This window comes from Syngnathus acus, chromosome 2 (assembly GCF_901709675.1).
Source record: "Syngnathus acus chromosome 2, fSynAcu1.2, whole genome shotgun sequence".
In the NCBI taxonomy this organism is placed as follows: domain Eukaryota; kingdom Metazoa; phylum Chordata; class Actinopteri; order Syngnathiformes; family Syngnathidae; genus Syngnathus; species Syngnathus acus.
This window is the reverse complement of record NC_051088.1, coordinates 17,723,728-17,743,085: the sequence shown is the minus strand read 5'-3', so window position 1 is coordinate 17,743,085 and position 19,358 is coordinate 17,723,728. Positions and strand designations below refer to the sequence as shown.

The following is a 19,358-nucleotide window of genomic DNA, read 5'->3' as shown; positions in this document are numbered from 1 at the left end:
GACAACTAGTGATCCCAATCTGGTATGTAAATGAGATATACATGAAGCTGGGGGCTCCAAGAAAAAAATGGAACGATGCCAGGGCTGCTTTGAACCTTTTCAACATTCATTTATTTAAAAAAAAACTAAAGAAGCAATGTGACAAGAATGTCCAAAAATGACGACAGTCTGTCAAAAGGGTAAGTCTGGTTGGCATTGGTTTTGAGAATCACATAAGGGGTTCCGGAGAGATTTATTTTTTGTGGAGGAAAAATGCACTGTTGAGGCAATGCTTTTGTGTGATATTGTCTTTTTAATCTGGTTAAAAAAACACCTTCAAATTAGAGTAAAACAATGATTAACTTGATTATTAGAATTAAAATGACTGGAACATTGTGGCATCGTTTGCTTGAATAAGGGGACCTGAATATTGCAAATGGGCCCGAGGCCGTAGTTTGACCACCCCTGACAGAAAGACTAAATCAAAATCACAACAACATCCATATATTATGCAATCAGCTATACTTTACATCTATCTGAATCCTGGACAACAAATAAAAAAAATGTTGAGTCGAGTGTACCTGGGTTGTGCTTTGCTGACCACAGTGTCTGCTGGAAACATGCTAAAAGAAAAGAAAAAAACATGAAGGTCACAAGAGAGACCAGTCAAGTCATTGCTGCCTCCTCCCACAAAAGCTTTGAACCTATTTACCTCAGCGTAGCTTCAGACAAGCACTAGCCCATGCCTTTGCCTATATTTGAAGTGGGACAAGGTTTCACTTTCACCTACGTATGGTGCAGAGCGGCTGCAAGCACTAAAAGGAGCGACGCGTGGGAAGGACGAGGACAAAGCCGCTACCGCCCACACGCATCACAGCAGCCCAAAAGAGCGCCTCTCCTCAACCTACCTGAAAAGGTGCCAGAGCCGGAGCCCTGCCAAAAACAAGCTTGTGCTCATGAAGTACATTTTTTACAGGGACAAACCGCAAACCTCCTTGACGACGCACGCGATTCATAAATAGTTTGTGAGGTGGAAAAAAAATCTAAGAAACATCATGGAGGTTTTATTGTTACATTATTATTCCATTATTTAATCTGATACTCTAAATCTAACATAATGTACACAATCTAGCATAAACCCAGTTGGTGGATTTCGAGAGTCCATGCAACTTTGATCCTTTTGGTTAGTGTGTAACCTTTATTTGCATATACAGTATATGCATATTTCAAGTATTTATTTCTATAGTGTCAAGATAAATTGAGTGCTTAAGTAGTGCAGTCCACAGGATTACATATAAAGCCACAGATTTACGAGCATTATTGTTGTAATCCGATTTTTGCCTTATTGACTTGTGTTTATGCCATCCTTGTTTGATGGAAATTTGTGACGTTGTCATAGTGAATGCAAGAAGTGTTTAGTTAGCAACTCAAATTAAAGGAGATAACTAAACTGTCTTCAATATTAATTTCTAAAACCAAAACACTTTTGCATAGTAAATCTGCTATTGTTTATTCTTAAATGTATTGTATATGTTTGTTAAAGAAAAAATATGGGAAGAGGACCTTGAGAAAAAAAAGGCTTATTAAATAGCAATGGCAATAATGGATGTTGGGGGAGGGTATGACAAATGTTCGCATTTCCAAATGGTTCAGCTCTAGTCTTTTCCCATCATCTGTCAGTTTACATTACATCTGCATTGCTGGCTTGCAAGGGACACGTGCCTGCAAGTGAAAGGACACACTCAATATGGCGGTGGAAGGAGCATGCAGGACAGATCACAGCAGGCTGATCCAACAGCAGAATGTGCTCCGTTTCGCGAGTCACCTTCTTACGGATGATTTGATAATTGGTACACCTATTTACACAGCCAACAACACATAGAGTAAAATCTGGCTTCGCGTACACAGAGTTCCAAGCGTGCCAAAAATCCCTTTTATTGCTGCAGATGTAGTACTACATACATTCCACAGACAAGGCACACAGCATACTTTGTAATTTAGAGACCACTAATTCACATATTTAATTTATTGCATTCACTAATTCATGGGGTGGCCTTGTGGAGAATGCAATGGCTCAAGAATAATTGCGGGCAACATACCAATTTGTAAAGCTCAGATATGCTGATCTGGTCCGGGTCCACCATTTCAAACTCTTTCCTGGGTACAAGGTCTATGCCAAGGTGCCTGGTGAGAGGAAAATGATTGAAGTTAAGCTGTGCTGTACAAGAAACCACCACGTCTGACAAACGTTTTGAAGTTTTATTCTTTGTAAGCCAATGTGTGTATGTGTGTGTCTGCCATGAGTCTGCCCACGAGTATGCAACAAATGATGACACCTTGCAAGCCTTCTGTCACTGATTGCTTGGTTTTCTGGTCACTGCATATGAATATAATCAAATTAGACGACTGTTTTTGTATTTTTACAAAAATGCACCCTTTTAGTTTAGTTTTTATTAGTTTCAATATTAATTTTAGGTTATTATATATATATATATATATATATATATACTGTTCCATAAACTATTTCCTATTTAAAAAAAATAGGTTACGAATAAGTAATGTGTAAAGTGGTAAAGTGTTCAACCTTCCCTCTACAGTACGACCAAGCAGTAACACCAAAAGAAATGCATTTAAAATAAATCACAAATGCTTTTGTAATAAATTAAATTACAAAGATGAAAACAAAGGACATTTTTGCTATAATTGTAGTTAGGTTTAGTTTGCTTTATTAACCTAGAATGTATTTTCTGTTATTTCATTTTTATTTGATTTCATTACCTTTTCTTCAATTTTAGTTTGACTTATTTAGTGCTATTTCCAAAAGGTGACAAAAAGTGATGATTTATTTCAATTGCAAATTGCCGCCTTTAAATGCTACACGCCAGTGGCGCATGCAGCATTGTTGACTAACACAACCCTTTTCTGTACATAATGTACAGCCTCAAAGAACAGCTGTGATATGTTGACCATGAAATGCTAAGTGTGCCCTGCAGTGCACTGACCTCAACAACCAGTTTGCTCGTTTTATTACCGAGTTTATGTTTCCAAATCCATACTAACAATTCAAATTGTCTCTATTTTACGACGTGGCGAATCGTAATGCCACCATTGCCAGATCAAGCTCCGCCTCAATCGAGCTGCACTTTGTCTTTATCTGCGCTACGGATGTCTGTCACTGCTCTGTTAGATTTGAGAAGTGGCAGCAGAGGGAATATGGCCTTACAGTTCCTCCAGGGAGGAGTGCAGTGACTTGAATCCGCTTGACACACACTCATCAACAAGCACAACTTGAAAACGTGCTTGGACAGACAGTAAGGAAAATGCTAAATCAGTGTAAACGCACTCTGACTAATGCTTCATCACAGAGTGTGAGAATAACTTCTTTGTCAGTTTTAAGATGATGAATAGAATTACAGTGGAGAAGAAATCATCTATGATGCATATATTTCATCTCCACTTTTTCATATTTTTGGTTCCCTAAATAACCTAAAACTGTATCACTGAACCATAGTAATATATAGATCTGTAAAAGATGGGGACAACAACAAACTGTCAGTTAAGGCTGGGCAACGATATAACAAAATAATAATCATGATTATTTTTGATTGATATTGAAACCACAATTAATAATTTTTTAAAAAACCTTAGTATTTGTGCAAATACCAAAACTCAAAACTAACTTGAAAGAACCACCCGAAAATAAATGAGTAACAAGTAAAATAATATATTAAAACAATAGCATAGAAAAAAAACAATAAATACATACTTGCTGTAGCTGCCATGCTATAAACTGTAAAATATATATAAATTGTGTGTAAATCTTTTTGGTTTTGTGTTTAGGTGTAAAGTCAGCTCTAATTGAGTTGATAAACAATTTAAAACAGACTCGCAGAGGGCATACACATTTGTAATTTTTCTTTGATTCTAATGTTTTATGATTGTGAGGAGCCAAAAATTTAGGATTCCAGCCCTACGGTCAGCCTTTTTTTTCTCCCTCTCGCCTCTATGATGGCTGCTTTTATAATTGGTCTAATTGTGGCTATTGCTGCTGTGACAATTTCATTTCCCTCACGAGATGATTAAAGTATCCATTGATTTAAGACATATGATAATGAGAAACTCACTCATTGCCCCAGTCAAGGCGTACAGTGATGTGCCGCTTGATCTCACGGGTCTGGTCCTGAGCGAGGTGACCTTGGATGAGCTGCCGACGTAAGTCGATGAGCTCGTTCATCACATGACGCAGCTTGTGGAACAGATCCACCTTATGCTTCTGTAAAATCAGCCACAAATCCTTGATTAGCACACATTACAAGAATCGTTGACATAGATGTAGATATTAAATGTTCAAAAGCCAGGTTTTGTCATAAAAAAAACCAGGTCATGATAAATCATTTAGACATTTTTGCACCATGTGGCCGATAAATTAAACTTTTTTCTCCATCTTTTCAAGTGGGAAAGTAAAAATATCCAACCAAGACAACAATGTTGCACACATTTAGCCAATCACATTCAAAGCTATGGTTGCTTTTCCTGCTTTTTTTGCTTTCCAGCAGAAAACTAAAATGTTAAATGGCTGACTGCTATTTCAAACAGTTCTTAATTCTCTCCAGAGTGCCTTAGGCACCAGTTCCAAGTGAAGAAAAACAACCCCAATGCATGATGCATGCATTCATTATCCATTGGGGAACCATGTACTAAATAAAGTAGGTCACAAACCAAAACAAGTTTTCATTAGCAGAATTTGGACTGCTTATCGATTCAGCATAAAACCTCACATGTGAGGCACAATTGATAGCAACAAATTTGCCCAACTTCTTTTTCCTGCTTGCTTGGCCACTTGTTGCTAAGCAGAATTCAAAAGCCAAATAAAATAATAATAATAAAAAAAGTTTACTGGGAAAATGTGAGGCAGAGGGCTCCCCTGCTCCCACAAGAACTTCAGAACGAAATTAAAAAGAGAAAATTAATGATTTGTAACATTATTTATTTATACTCTCTATAATAAAAGTAGAAAAATGTAGATGTTATTTTCACTACAGAACCATCTGCTGCATCTTTTAAATAAATGCTCCACTTACCCCCAATAAATAATTGCCAATACAATGAATCAAAATTATTTGGCAGGCATGTTTCAAGTTTACCCTCCTTTTTGACTCAAAGAGCCTCCATGGTTTATGAGAGGGCCATCCAACATTTTTACACTGTTCATTGTACACAGTTCGATTCCCCATCATCATCCTATGAATGATCTGATTACCGTACTTTCCCCTTCCATGTCAGCATCATACCTAATCCTCATCATGTGAAGAGGAAATGCAAATGGTTTGAGAAGCCTGAATGTAGAAAAGCACCACATTAACGCTCTTGCCATGTGTTCCCATTAAGATTCCAGCCTGGAGGTTCAAACACAAATACTTCTCTACTCCTTGTGGTAATTTCTTGCAGACCAAGGACAACACAAAAAATAAAAGCAGTCGCTGTTGTCCCTAATGATTTGAAACAGCCGCAGTACTTCTTTGGTTTGTTTACATAAATGCAAAGATTAAGTCGAGCCACAATACCCCTGCAGGGTTCTACGTTAACAATGTCCCGGACTACGTGACTGTGTCAGGCACACCCGAAGTCACGGCCAGTCAATAAATACAATGAAATCAACACATTCTTGTTTTTTTATGGATATGTTATTCAATATTTTATACCCTTCAATTGATTCAGTGATTTTTTTTACCGTGCTGCGCAGAATAAGTTGAACAAGATATAAAGCCAAGAAAGCCAAGAAAATGTTCAATGTTATACAAATATTGAGTTACAAAAAAATACACACAAAAAATAATTACACAAAAGTAATATTTTCTTATAGGCGCAAATGATACACTCCTTGTTCTCCAAAGATCGAGGATTTCATTCGGGCTTGATGAGCCTTTGCAGGCATTTATTCTGCAGATCTAATTATGTCCATTCTCCAAAGTTATCTTTAGCCCATTGCTGAAGCTAATGTAGCGAATTCAAACTGGCAACAGTGGGATAAAGTCTATCAACATTCAGTCTGTGCTACGTCCTATTATTATCTCGGCAAGTTATCGCCTCACAGGAGCCGAGCGCCCAAACAAGCGCCTTTAAACCACTGCTTTACATTAGTCGAGCATCACGGGAAGTTAGGTCACTGCAGTGATGCCTTAAATTGGGTCCCTGAGTTGCTCAGTGTATGAGAAGTCCTCGGTGAAAGGTTATGTAAAAATAAATAAATAAATAAATAAGTAAGAACGTAAGTAAGTAAATAACAAGAATCAACGCCAGCCCAGCAACATATCCACTCATCCTCAACCCATTTTGCCTGCCCTGGAGCTGGATTAAGAATGCTTTTGGCTTTCCAGTAATCACTTTTGCCCAGCAAGTGAAGATGATACAGAAAGAGAGGCAGGTCAAAATCAATCAAGGGCTGAAAGACAGAGCATGAAATTGGCTGTGACAGGTCTGTGGGCCATTATCTGTGTCCAGCACCCATTTCTGCTCCCACATAGATAGCCTAAGGAAAAAGTAGGGCAACAGTCATGACTGATCTAAATGAGGTGTACTGTACTTTCAGGCTATATCTCTTTAACAGGAGTTTGGGTAATGTGTGTTGAATTTAGTGCATGGGGAAAACCGTGTTGGGAAAGCGTTAAATCATTCGGGAGGATGTGAATGAAACATCCGTTTTGCTTTCAAGTCACCTCAGAAAAGCTCAGCAATGTTAGAGTCGCTCTGGTGATTATCGCTAAGACTTGCTACACACGGAAAGATTTTTCAGAATTTAAAAGATTATCTGTGATTATCTACACATAAAGATAATAAATCAAGCATCTGACAGTTATGTGTGGTCTGATCCGATTACTTTAAGGGAGAGCACCACACACCTTAAGATTGTTTTGCACCACCCATGTCGAAAAAGTTCCTCTGAGGCAGACATTGGGTTTTATTTTGTTTTATTTACCGCCGCTTCTCTGATTGGCTACATCCCAGTCCACAGAGTCGAACAAATTGAGAGGAGTCGGCTTTTTGGTCCTAACCGCTGAAAACGTTTAATATTTCAGATTGTCAGCCCGACCAGTTTTGGGTTGTATTTCTGGGACAAATTCACCCTGACACACTTCAGACAGAAGGATATTTGTTGTCCTATTTGTGACAATGTGTAGAGAGCTACTCACCACATAAAGCTGCTTCCACAAGACACCCCACTCCTGCAGTGTCGAGGTGGTCTCGGTGATGATGGGGTCCTCAAGGGGCACCACTGTCTCGCACAGCCTGACACAAAGATTTGCATAAACACGATGGTGCAATGCACATCACCAGAAAACACATTTATGAATGAGCGTGATTTAAGATTAAATACAGGAGCATTGGGATTCTTCCACTCTCACAAAATCTTCCGTTTTCTATTTCACTTGTGCTGTTTGGGGTCACAAGGAGTAGCGGTGGGATTTATTTTCTTTTTTTTTTCTTGTGCTCAACTTGCTGACTAATTGCCTGTCTGTAAAGTGTTGCGCCACCTTTGCAAGGTAAAGAATACTGTTCTGTTATGATGAATATCTATTGCATAAAATATTACCTAACATATATGTTACTGTAATTCTGGAGTAACTCGAAGTCTCCACTACAACAAGAAAGCAAGGTTTCAGATTTGAACTTGAAACTTTTTGCAGTGCTCCCCTGTAACAGTACGAAAACCAAAATGTGTGGAGCTTGCCAGTGTATCAACTCCTGTCATGACAAGGAGGAATTAAGCCACTCGCTCCATGAATCGAAGTTGTTGTCAAAGAAGGGAACACTTTGGGAAAATGCAATAGATGCATCACATCATTAACTCCACAAGAGAGCAAAAGAGAGTCCCCAGATTGCAGCTCCTGGAGCGAGGAAGTAGAATCATGTTGATTTCAAAGTTAGTACTTTTTAATTGTTTGAGTGCGAACATGAGGAAACTCAGCTGGTGGGTGAAGTCCTGGTAAGTTCCACGGGTTTTTGCAGCGAGAGCGTTCCACTGCCCATTATTCTCGTATCACAATGATTTTCATATTATGTGAAAGAATCCGTACAGTACAGTTCAGCTGGACAGTAAATCCTCAATCACAGGATTAAGTTTCGGACCACCCATGCAATATGTGAAATTCATGATATAGAAACACCATATTTAAATACTCTCTCTTTTTTAAAGCACACACACACACAGTATTTTTAAGGTCTTCACACGGTACACATTTTATAAATAATCCAAATACATTTAAACTAAGAATGATCGATACCACTTTTTTCCGACCGATACTAGTGCGAGTACTGAAATCTTCACATTCATGCTCTGATTAAAAAAAATAAGAAATCTGAATTTACACACCAATTTTTAACTATGTACTATTTGAAAAACTACTTTTTACTATTACTTGACTCATAATTATTCCAAAGTAACAATACTAAAGAATCACCATCATCATGTTTTGGCATTTTCATATTTTAAATTGAAATAATTCAATTCCTAAATATAAGTTTTATATTTTAAACTCAGTGACATGTTCACTTCCTATTCAATTTATTTTGTAAGCATACATACAGCATGTAACTTGAAAATGGAGGGGGGAGCAAAATCTTCCCTGGGGCAGCATAGTGGGTCGGGCCGGTTCTCATCATAACTTGCATGCCAGCAGCTGTGTCCTGCTTGTTTTGCTGTTGTTGTTGTTTTGAGTTCCTGTCCAATTGTTGGTGTAATAACATATTTGGGGCAGATTTCACTATCACCAAATTCAAGCATGGCACAGGCCAGCTAAATTTATGAACCTGAGCAAAACTTCAACTGATTCTCAACTAGGTACCGCATGTGTGTAGAATTTTGCTGCTCGTGTTAAAAAAATATATTCTAAATAATAATATATACAGCTTACCCTCTGTTGGTCACTGTAGATTTCTTCAAGTGAACGTAGCTGACTGGGAAAATACCCTGAGGACAGACACAGGTACAGAGATGTTACACACTGACAGGATTGGGTTAATGACCTCTCCCATATGCTTTAAACGCATACACGTTATACAGTATTATATCATGTTCCAAGCATAAAATGTATAGGGAATGTATAGTGACAATCAGGATCGGACTAAAAAAAAAAAAGATAAGAAGTTAAATAACTTATTTTTTTGGTCTCTTAACGTTTGCACCAATAAAGACATGATTACATGGAGAACATTTGACCTTTGGTATTTGTTTGACTTTACAAGAGGGAAGAAATCCGCTGCTTTTTATTGCCGTTTTTTTTGGGTTGAGAATGTTTAAATGTCATAATTTTGGACTTTGTTATGCTGCGTTTAAAAAAAAATAAGAATTAAACATTCTGCCAAAATAGCCTGATTTTTTTTTTGTTGATGTTGATAGAGCTAGTATCAGCCAGTTAAATTGTATGGCCGATTAATCGGTCTGGCCCTAATAATCGTGAATATTGTACAGGGTACACTGTAACCACATCAAAACTTAAACACACTTTCTTTCCATACAGAAAAAAAGTGATATGTTTAACAAAGAAATCTAGCGGGGATTTTTTTAAATTTATTAAAACCATGTAGCTACTCATCAAATTGGTTTTAAATAAAAGTAAACTCTTATAAATTACAGAACAGTTCCAAAGAGAGTGGCATTCTTGTTAAATCTCAGTTCCTATGATCGCTATAAATTGAGACCATTTATAATAGAGAAAAAAGAATTACTGTTAAATATAAAACATGCCATTATTTATTAAATAGGTAAAAGTACAAATAATATCATGCAGCAGAGCTACATGTCAATCAGGGGATCCCTCTCGCTCTAATGTCATGCGTTGTAGCAGTTTATTACGCCACAACAAACTGTTAATCAACCATTTAGAAACCTTTCATAAGGCTCCCTGTCAATTTCAAGTGGTAATAAAGCAGAAGATAGCACAGAGAGCTTGGGACGGTAAAAGCCGGTGCCAAATGTCACTTGTGCAGCTCGTCTTTCCAATCTGCCAGATGTGAACAATTAGCCACCACGAGTGAAATTAAGTCTGTGAGCACTCAGAGAGTATATGGGGGCGAACCAGTGTGGGCAGCGGAGCGCAAAACAAAATGGTGGGTTGTTGGTAAGAACTGTAAATAGCTGATGGGACTGGCTGGATAAGGGACCACGTGCAGTCACGAACACCTACAGCACATTCACAGGAAATGGATAGCTCTTGTGCTGGCTTTCAAAAAAAGCTCAGTTGCATCCCATAATACTTTAGACCATGTTAAAAGCAATGTGGATATGCCTGAAAAGCACCCAACTCTCTTTTCCAAGACAACCGTCAACTTGTTATTCATGTTTCCATTCTATTGTGCTGTACTATATCTGTCGAAAACACTATCGTGTGGTTTGGGCATTTTCTGCAGTGCAGTATAGTGATTTCAGTCCACTCTGTTGGTCTGCTTCATTGGTTCTCAGTTTTAATAATGATGTTCCATAAAAAGGAGCTTCTATGGGGAAATAAAATACGATGTCGGAATTGAGTTCCCTGTATAAAATCTTTCGGATTTGGCTCTGATCAAAGCTAAGACATTGCGCAAAAGTCACTGCAGAAAATGATGAATTAAGCAAAATTTGGGCTTCATCATTTAGGTTTAAATGGCTATGAAATGGCTTATGTATAAAGCGGTTTTTGCAAGAAGACTAACTGTACCATCATAACACTACATTACCTTGATCGAAGGCTTCTTGGTCGAAAAGCCTCTGTACCAACCTAAAGGACATCAAAAGCAACAATTGTATCTTTCACGTGTTATTAAATCACAGCAAATGTTTATCCGATTACTCGATTAATTGATGGAATAATCGATTCTAAAGATATAGGATAGCAATACCCCTAAAAACACTCCAGCCATCATCATTTAATGTGATATTGATTAAGTTTAGCTTTTCAAATATGACTTGGTGAGAAGAAAAGTAGGGATAGAGGCTGTGAAGATGACAACAGCAACAATACAGCTGCAGGAAATCCTGGCGACTACTGCTTGTGTCCTTTATGTAAAGAATCTACCATACCCGCACTTGTCTAGACTGTAGGGTGACAAACGGTACACAAAGTCTCCCAGAAGCACGTGGGCAAATGTTTTATAATGTGAAGAATCCAAAGTTTTTGGATTCTGTTAATGTGTTGATTTTTTTTATTATTTACAGTATAATCAAAAACAATAGTTTAGCCATTGTTTAGGAAAGACCATACCTTCACTCTTCTCCAGAATCTGGACCGTCTCCCCAATCTCCAGGACCAGGGCCTGACATATCGGTGACCGGAAGTTGCAGATAACTGTACACAAATGAAGAGAACAAAACAACAGTTGAGACAAGAGGAATGAGCCCACAACGCTTCGTTCAGGTCAGGTGACAGAGCTCAGTACAAGGGTGCTTGCGCTGATCTGAGAAGGGGGATTGAAAAAGACACAATGAACCATTAGAGGAGCATCGAGTCCCACCTGACCTGTCCTCCACTCAGTGGCAGTGACTGGTTTGCCTAAGCAATGAAGTCCTTTCAAAGTTATTGATTGTGAATTGTGACATTTGGGGGTTTTTTTTAGACTCAGGTTTTATAGTGGATAGGGGAAACCCAAAAAATAAATAAAATTTAGCAAAATTAAAATAGTGTTTTAGGTTTCACCACAACTGAGTACAACCGAGTTTGTCGTCTTTTCAGCATTTATCGTCAAACATGCTTAGTCTATTTAGAAGTAAATCTTTGATTTGACTTTACAGGGTCTCAATAAATAAATACTTTGAAGAGTTTAGGCAAGCATTACCCCCCACTCCACACACACACCTCACCTCCTATGTGGGTTGTCATTTTAATAACTAATTAATCTTTAAGCAGCCTGTAATGTGAGCAATATTTAGCTAATTCGAACTGGCGGATTGGAGCCCACACAGGGAGGGTTGCCAAACGACTTTATCCACTTTTTTCTGAGGGCTCTGATGCAGAAACAGTTGGGCCCAAGTTCCTGAAAGATACCGGAAGTGGCAGCTTGTTACAACGGCTTTTGCTTCCTACAGATGTTACATTTGTTGAGTTGATATTTATTCCCGTAAAAGAAACTCCCGGTTAATAAGTCACACCCATAATTCACGCAAAGGCTCATGGGACTGGAGAAAAAGGTGAATGGACCGATTATGTCTGAGCCGATTATCTGGGCCGATATTTGGCATTTTGCTGATTATTGGAATCAGCCTTTTTTATTAATCCAACGGCCGATAAGTGATCAGTTTAAAACTGGGTCAGGGATTACATTAATAGTTTCTCCTATGGCTATTGTGCTTTTTTCATATTAAGTATATAAGTAATGCTGCATATTAGTTTTGAATGACAGAATCCTTGCTACCACAAGTTGTTAAACTATATAAATATATATTTACATTTAGATACTTTCACTTTCAGTTAACTTTGTAAAGGCAGAATTAGTTTTCAAACTAATCAAGAGAAAATTTGTTGTAGTTTGGCTCGCCAAGACAGATCCTGATTTTTTAAAATATTTTTATTTCTTTTTTATAAAGATGTCATTTGTTTTGTTTTTGTTGTTTTAACAAAAGAAGAAAGAAAGAAAACATTGTAAATTTGAAAAACTTTTGTTTAATAAACATACGCCCTTTTGGCATTTAAATGAATTCAAATTTAAAAAGTGCCAAAATGTTCCTTATTACTGCAAACGAATATTGGCTTAAAATATCGGCCGACTCAACCACTAATAATCGGTACAGGTATCGGCCTTGGTAAAATATCGGTCACTAATATGCATTTGCATACGTCTTCTGTGTCACCTGATTGTAATGTGCAACATGAGACAGTATTTGACCGTACACACAATTGACTCAACCCAAATTAAGGACATGTTTTTTCTTTAGGGAACGAGTGCCACATTAAAGAAGCAAAAGGAGGCACGCTATGTACAGAAGCCAGGCTTCAGTGAAAACAAACTTGTTTAATAATGACAGCACTCCGTTGACAATGTTAAAAACCCACAAATGGTGGCCCTTGAAGGTCCGCTTGCTGTGAATCATTATGCTAATGAACTAGCCATGGGACCCAGTGAGGGGGAGGAAAATAAGGAGGGGCTCTGGCTCGGATCTGCTGCTTGTTTCAGAGTAACGGGTGCTCAGTTCCTCTGTGAGGGTTACTATGGCAACAGACCAGCGACAAACTGCAGCACTCTTTTCACTGTAACTGCTTCGAGGATGAGGGCACTGTATTTTAAAATGGCAAGCAAACAGTTGCTTTGCACCACTATGGAGCCGAAACCAACATACCAGTACTGCATGTGATGTTTTCAAAGAAATAAGAATAAAACCTTAAGAATGCCCAAATTTGTTTGATTGAAAAAGATGAAAATCAATGGGGGCGAAGTTGTCATGTTAGAGAAGGATAAAAAATTCATGTTTTCAGAGTCCTACCTCAGAAAACTCACACGCTGTGCAAACATGCATGCTTTCACCGTGTCTAAGGCTGCAATGCATTAGCATATCCTCTAAACATGACCACTAAAGGTCCCATGCAAAACATGCTGAATAAAGGATGCTGGGAGTGCAGAATGTTAGCAAATCCACATTGCTTTTAATACATGACACAATGTTGGTGCAGGCTGCGTTGGGTTGAGTTGCATGGTCACGTGTATGTGCGTAGCATTGAAATATTTAGTTCAGACCATCCTGTTGCGTTTAACCAGCATTCAATTACTAAACCAGAAATCTGGTCCAATAATAGGAATTCTATTGCATTATATTTAAATGTTAATGATCAAATACAGTCATTAATAATTCCCTCGTCATTGTGCGGGGTTACGTGCCTGAAAAAGCAGGATTGAAGAGGATGACATTCTATCGCCCTCAGCACAAAACCTGTTGTGCTCGAAATACTTTCTATATTAGATTAGGTATAGGTATTAGGTATTAAACCCCCCAAAAATATTTACAATTATATGCTGTATATGCCCACACTAGGCTTGACATTCATTTTCATTTTACAGGGATGTGTATCCAAGTAAATGTAGTATTCTTGACCTGCTCAATGTGTAGAGGGATGTAGAGTTATGAATTGGTCCGATGGAAATCAAATTGGTTTCGCTGTCTCAATTGCCAAGAGACGAAAAAGTGTCATTTGAACGCCAGTCTTTGACACTGCGTTGATACATTGATTCAAAGTCTGATTCTATTGCTATTTCTTCTTTTAGCAGCAAGAAAATGGTGCATAATAAAATAGAGCCCTCTCAGTAGGTGATGACATTCAGCTAATCAGAGAGTAAATCAGGTATGCAATTCCTGTCAGGCAAATAAATAAGAAAGATACATTTGAAAGATACAAGTGAATGTTATTCAGTATTTTGCAGGGAGACGATCAGTGTCAAGTCTCCGAGGTCCCAAAATATAGCTGATAACAGGACGGTATGATAATCGAGGGCACCTCCTGCAGCTCTTCGCTTTGAATTGGACATCCACTTTTTTTTTTTTACATTATGTATTTTATGTGCCCTCTCTGCATCCATTACAGCGTGGTGATCCTGAAAGGGGGATCCTCCCATCTGTGGTCCCTTCTCAAGGTTTCTCATTTTTCCCCTAGTAGGGTTTTTTTGAGTTTTTCCTTGCCCTCTTGGGAGTTTAAGATTAGGGGATGCTTTGAGAATAATTGTCAATTTGTTTTGTGTATGTGAAGCCCTTTTAGACTGCTTGTGATTTAGGGCTATACAAATAAACTTGACTTGACTTGATAAAGAATGAGACACGCATGCCCGGCCACCCCTCACTGAGGTGTTGTGTCACATTGGCCACCCCAAAAAAACAATTCTGGCTACATCCCTGCTAAATGTTTCAATTTTAGCCATCAAATGTCGAGCAACAAGAAAAAAACAGTAAAATGAAAGTCTTACGAAAATGGACGACGTGTGATTTCGAAACTTGCTTGGACGCAAGAAAGAGGCTTACTTCAATAGAATCAACAGTAGTGTGTATGCAAGCGTGTGTTTTGTTTGCTTTTGGGTATACAAATCCATTAGTGACGAAAACACCCCAGTGTTGTAGTGGGCCTTTTATGAGATGATTGCAGGTAATTGAGGCGAATATTGCACCAGGTGCGTCATAGTTTTCAGCAAGCGTGCAACTGAGACGCATTAGCAAACAACAACATTAATGGAAGTTGGAAATCTCTTCGTGTCACATTTAGTAAGCATTCGAACTCACGGGACCCTCGTGGGTGCATGTTGGCCTTCTCTGAGAACACATTTCAGTTTTGTGTTCCACAGTACTGCCTAAAGAAACCACGTGCTGTATTGATATACTAAATATTGTTCTTCTAAATGCTCTTAAATATTTATCCATAGCCTGTAAATTAACAGACAAATCAGTCAATTAACAAAAACAACAGATAACTCATTTCCCGTTGATCTTCATCCCCCTCATGTAAATTAATGCTTGAGTAAGAAAAATAATGAAATGGTATTTTGTGTCAAGCAGTGAAGCTAGGCATCACATTTCCATCTTCACTGCTTGACACTGAATACGTACAAATACCCTTTCTTAAGAAATGGCCTTGCATTAAAATTAACCACAGGGATCGTGGGCGCGCTGTTTTGGCGAGACAGTCTAAACCTAAAGATGGAAAAAACAGTTATGAATAATCAATACCTCAAAAAGGGCCATTTCAACCAAACACTTATTTACAGTTTGACAGGCATGTTACAGATGGGCTTGTAAAAAAGTGTGTGCTGTTGGAATCCCGGCATGTCGGAGTCGTGAATGTGCAGCTACTTGAATATCGAAATGGCATCTCCGCTGCCATTAATTTACTATTATTTTACACTGATATTCTTTATGTATGCCACTTCATCCATGAATCGAGCAAGTTTACCATTTGTTTTCTATTGCATATATCAGAGGAGAGAGCCACGAAAATGCTTTCCAGCTCTTACTCGTGAAAATATACTAACACGTGTGGCTGAACGACCTTGTTTGAGGGACCGATGAGGCACACTCCTACCTGAATGTACAAAAGCCCTCGAGGGAGGAATACAGAGAAAGGTGAGATATCATCAAAAAGTTACACGAACAACATTGAACACTTTTCCAGCTTAGAAATGGAATGTTGTGGTTTGAGAACATTTGATTTGACAAGACATTACCTACAACGTCTTCATCCAAAGTGCAGTTTTGAAACCAACTGATTTCTTTCTTGGTTCCGTTCATTCCACTGTCCTCGTCTGCTCCGTTTGTATTCAAGCAATGCCAGAAATGTGAAAGTCTGTTTAACTTAAGAATGACTTTACATACAGTTCAAATGTTCAGATTGGACTAAACCAGGGGTAGGTAAGTCAGGTCCTAGGGAGCTGGGTCCTAGGACCTGATTCAAATGATCAGGGTCATTAGCAAACTTCTACAGAGCTGATCATTTGAATCAGGTGTGTTGAGGCGGGATACTTTTAAAACAGGCAGGACAGCAGCTCCCAAGGACCGGACTTGCCTACCCCTGCAAGTGCACGAAACGAATTATTTACATCAGTCAAAGCGGAAAATTAGTCGTGAGTAGTGATGGCGAGATGAAGCTTCTTAACACACTTGAAGCATTTCAGCCAAATGTGTTGAGGAGTGATTCATTTCGCAAGGCATCACATGCTCGTGCACCTATAGGTCAAGGCAAAAAAAGTAAAAATCACAATTGTTCGGTCTGAACAAAAGAAACAAGTCACCCAAAAATTTGCTATCTTCGCATACGTGGGTATTTAGTAATCGTCAGCAATATTTAGCCCACACATTCGGATGTTTTGTATTTCAGAAATGCAAAACAAAGCGCAAGACCCAGTTGTTAAATTTCAGGGGTGACAGCTTGCCAGTTTTAGCAGTAAGTGTGTAGTGGAAATATGGTCGTGCAAATATGGAATAAAATTGACACAGTTTATGAACCACCCTGAATAAATACAAGTTTCTAACATCACAACGAGCGAATCCTCGAACCCACATTTAGCGACGCATTGCTCTACCAACTGTACCAAATGCACTCTTAACAAATAGATAATAAATAAAATAGAATAAAGTATTCTTTTCTAACTTGCCAACTAACTTTAAGATTGCTATGAACGCCGACAATACCTGCAAAGTGGCACGAGGTTTCCAGTGTTATGCGGCAACGTGGAATGAACCAATGACATATTCCACAAAAACCGAGGCCTCGTTTGTCATCGGTCACTTGATGTTTTGAGTTTCCCGGCAGCTGCCACAGGATCACATGAGATCCTAGAAATGCCCATTACGAATAGTGGTGACCTAGCACCATTAGTCGACTTGATTACTTAATGTGCAATGACATAACCGGGCACGTGAACCACATGCGCAGAGCCACGAACTGTATGCAGCCATCTGATTCACGGCCTTGTTTCAGTGGAAAAAGTTCAACATAAAAAGTCTGTGCGGGCGCAATTCAAGGCTGTTATGTTAAGTTTAGGTTTGAAACATTTTGAAAAATAATCAAATTGCTATTTTTTTCCCTCAATATTGCAATTTACATTTAATATGCAATTGGTTTTTAAAGGTCCCCTTTCCATGCATTTTTTTTTTTTAAAAACACAAGCAATATGTTAATCTGTTTTACAATAATAAAAATCTGATTTATTCCGCATAAGTGTTTTGGTCTTTGCAGGTTAGGGTTCCACTAAAATAAAAGGAAATGAAGCACAAAAAAATATGAAAGACAATTTATTTATGTACTTCAACTGTAGTTATAATTGAGCTCAAACAAAGTTTGCATGCGTTGGTGGGTGTGGGTGGACGTATATCAATCAATCCATCCATCCATCCATCCATCCATCCATCCATCCATCCATCCATCTATCTATCTATCTATCTATCTATCTATCTATCTATCTATCTATCTATCTATCTATCTATCTATCGCTCTGTCTCTCGCTATATTCGTGTGTGTGTGTGTTTGTGTGCGTGCGTGCGTGCGTGCGTCCTTATTTTCTCTCACACATGTGTATGTGCGCCAAGCCCCCCCATGCAGAGAAGTCCACAGGTGGACCCCGCTTGCACCTGTTGGGGTCCGAGTGCCCCCTGGTGGTTGTTGCAACGCCAATCCACCCCCCACCCCCCTAGCTCCATCACCCTCCACTTAGAACGCTGTAGAAAATGCCAAGTTGACGCATTTCCAACAAACCGCGCGGCGGGTATAGGTGTGATTCATTCCATCAACACCTGAGCACACTGAGATCTCATCTCTGAGGTGGTGGTTCGGGCTGGAGGCTGCATCATCCCACGCAATCTCATCAACCCGGCCGCCCTCCCTTCCTCCCTGCTATGCAGCCATAAGAAGTGGATGTTGTTTTTCATTGGGTGTAATGTGTTTCTTGATCAGAACAGATTAAAATGGACTGAGTGACTTGGGTTTACCTTATTCCGACACTAATAGAGAACAACAAACGTTGCTATAATGAACAATAAAAGATGCAGTTGACTCACCAACTCCGATTTTCTCCTCTTCGGTAGGGATCCACATATTTGGTTATTTGTGCCACATTGTTTCGATGAAATCAGATGATGTCGGCTTGAAAAAAAAAAATGAGATGAAGTGGACGAGGAGGATGTTGTTCGTACTACATGACTCCACTGGAATTCTGACGTTGGTGTGCGCAGTAATGGTGGCCGGGAGAAAGGAGCATCAAAAATCACTGCTTTTGGTCTTTAAATATTATTATCATTATTTCCCGGCGTGTATCGCCAATCTGATGCAGTCTCCGTGACCAGCTGGGGGACGCGCACACGTGCACGCGCTTCGCAGTCTCCACAAAGGTGTTATTCCAGCCGCATTTCAAGTCAAGCGCAGGTAGCTTTCAAAATCTACTCATCCGGTAGCCTTTTTCTAAAGAAAGAAAAGCAGTCTTCTGCAGTCCACGGATGAGACGAGAGGGGATAAAAATGAGATGTTAATTTGCGTCGAGGTCGCAGCGTAGATAGGTCCGATTTGGCGCAAGAGGAATCGAGAGGAGGCTGCAACGTAGCGTAAGATGCGCCATCTTCGTGCGCGTCACGTGACTCGTTTTGTCAACACCGATGTGTCAAGCGGAGGCGAATGTGCTGTCTCTCCCTCCTTCCTCTCTCACAAACTGCAGTTCCTCCTCCCGCTTGCCTGCCCTGCCTCCCCGCTGCCAGTGTGCGTAGGCCAAGATGCACCGCCCACTCCACGGCCCCCTGGGGTGGTACATGCCAGGCTCATGTGTGTATGGGGGGGGTTACCTCCCAGTTGAGTCATTGCAACGTGCCATCATCAGTACAATGCTTTGTCATGCTGTAATGTGATTTGAACATTGGTGCAAGCCACCTCCACTCCTATCTCTGAATAGCA

General features: G+C 39.3%; 1 protein-coding gene across 4 annotated transcripts in view; it reads right to left on the bottom strand.

Annotated features, from left to right (window-relative positions):
- Positions 1–19,149, bottom strand: part of dock3 (dedicator of cytokinesis 3) — a 42,176-nt gene extending 23,027 nt beyond the window's left edge. For 2 of the 4 annotated variants that reach the window (XM_037279724.1, XM_037279732.1), the window contains exons 1-8: positions 18,476–19,149; positions 11,217–11,300; positions 10,693–10,733; positions 8,892–8,947; positions 7,170–7,266; positions 4,104–4,252; positions 2,079–2,163; positions 561–602 (exon numbers count right to left, since the gene is read on the bottom strand). In XM_037279724.1, coding sequence (XP_037135619.1) covers positions 561–602; positions 2,079–2,163; positions 4,104–4,252; positions 7,170–7,266; positions 8,892–8,947; positions 10,693–10,733; positions 11,217–11,300; positions 18,476–18,512 — 591 coding nt within the window. In that variant the 5' untranslated portion in view covers positions 18,513–19,149. The remainder of the gene's footprint in view (positions 1–560; positions 603–2,078; positions 2,164–4,103; positions 4,253–7,169; positions 7,267–8,891; positions 8,948–10,692; positions 10,734–11,216; positions 11,301–18,475) is intronic. The other 2 variants (XM_037279740.1, XM_037279749.1) reach the window with 1 other exon arrangement.
- Between the last annotated feature and the right edge of the window lie 209 nt (positions 19,150–19,358).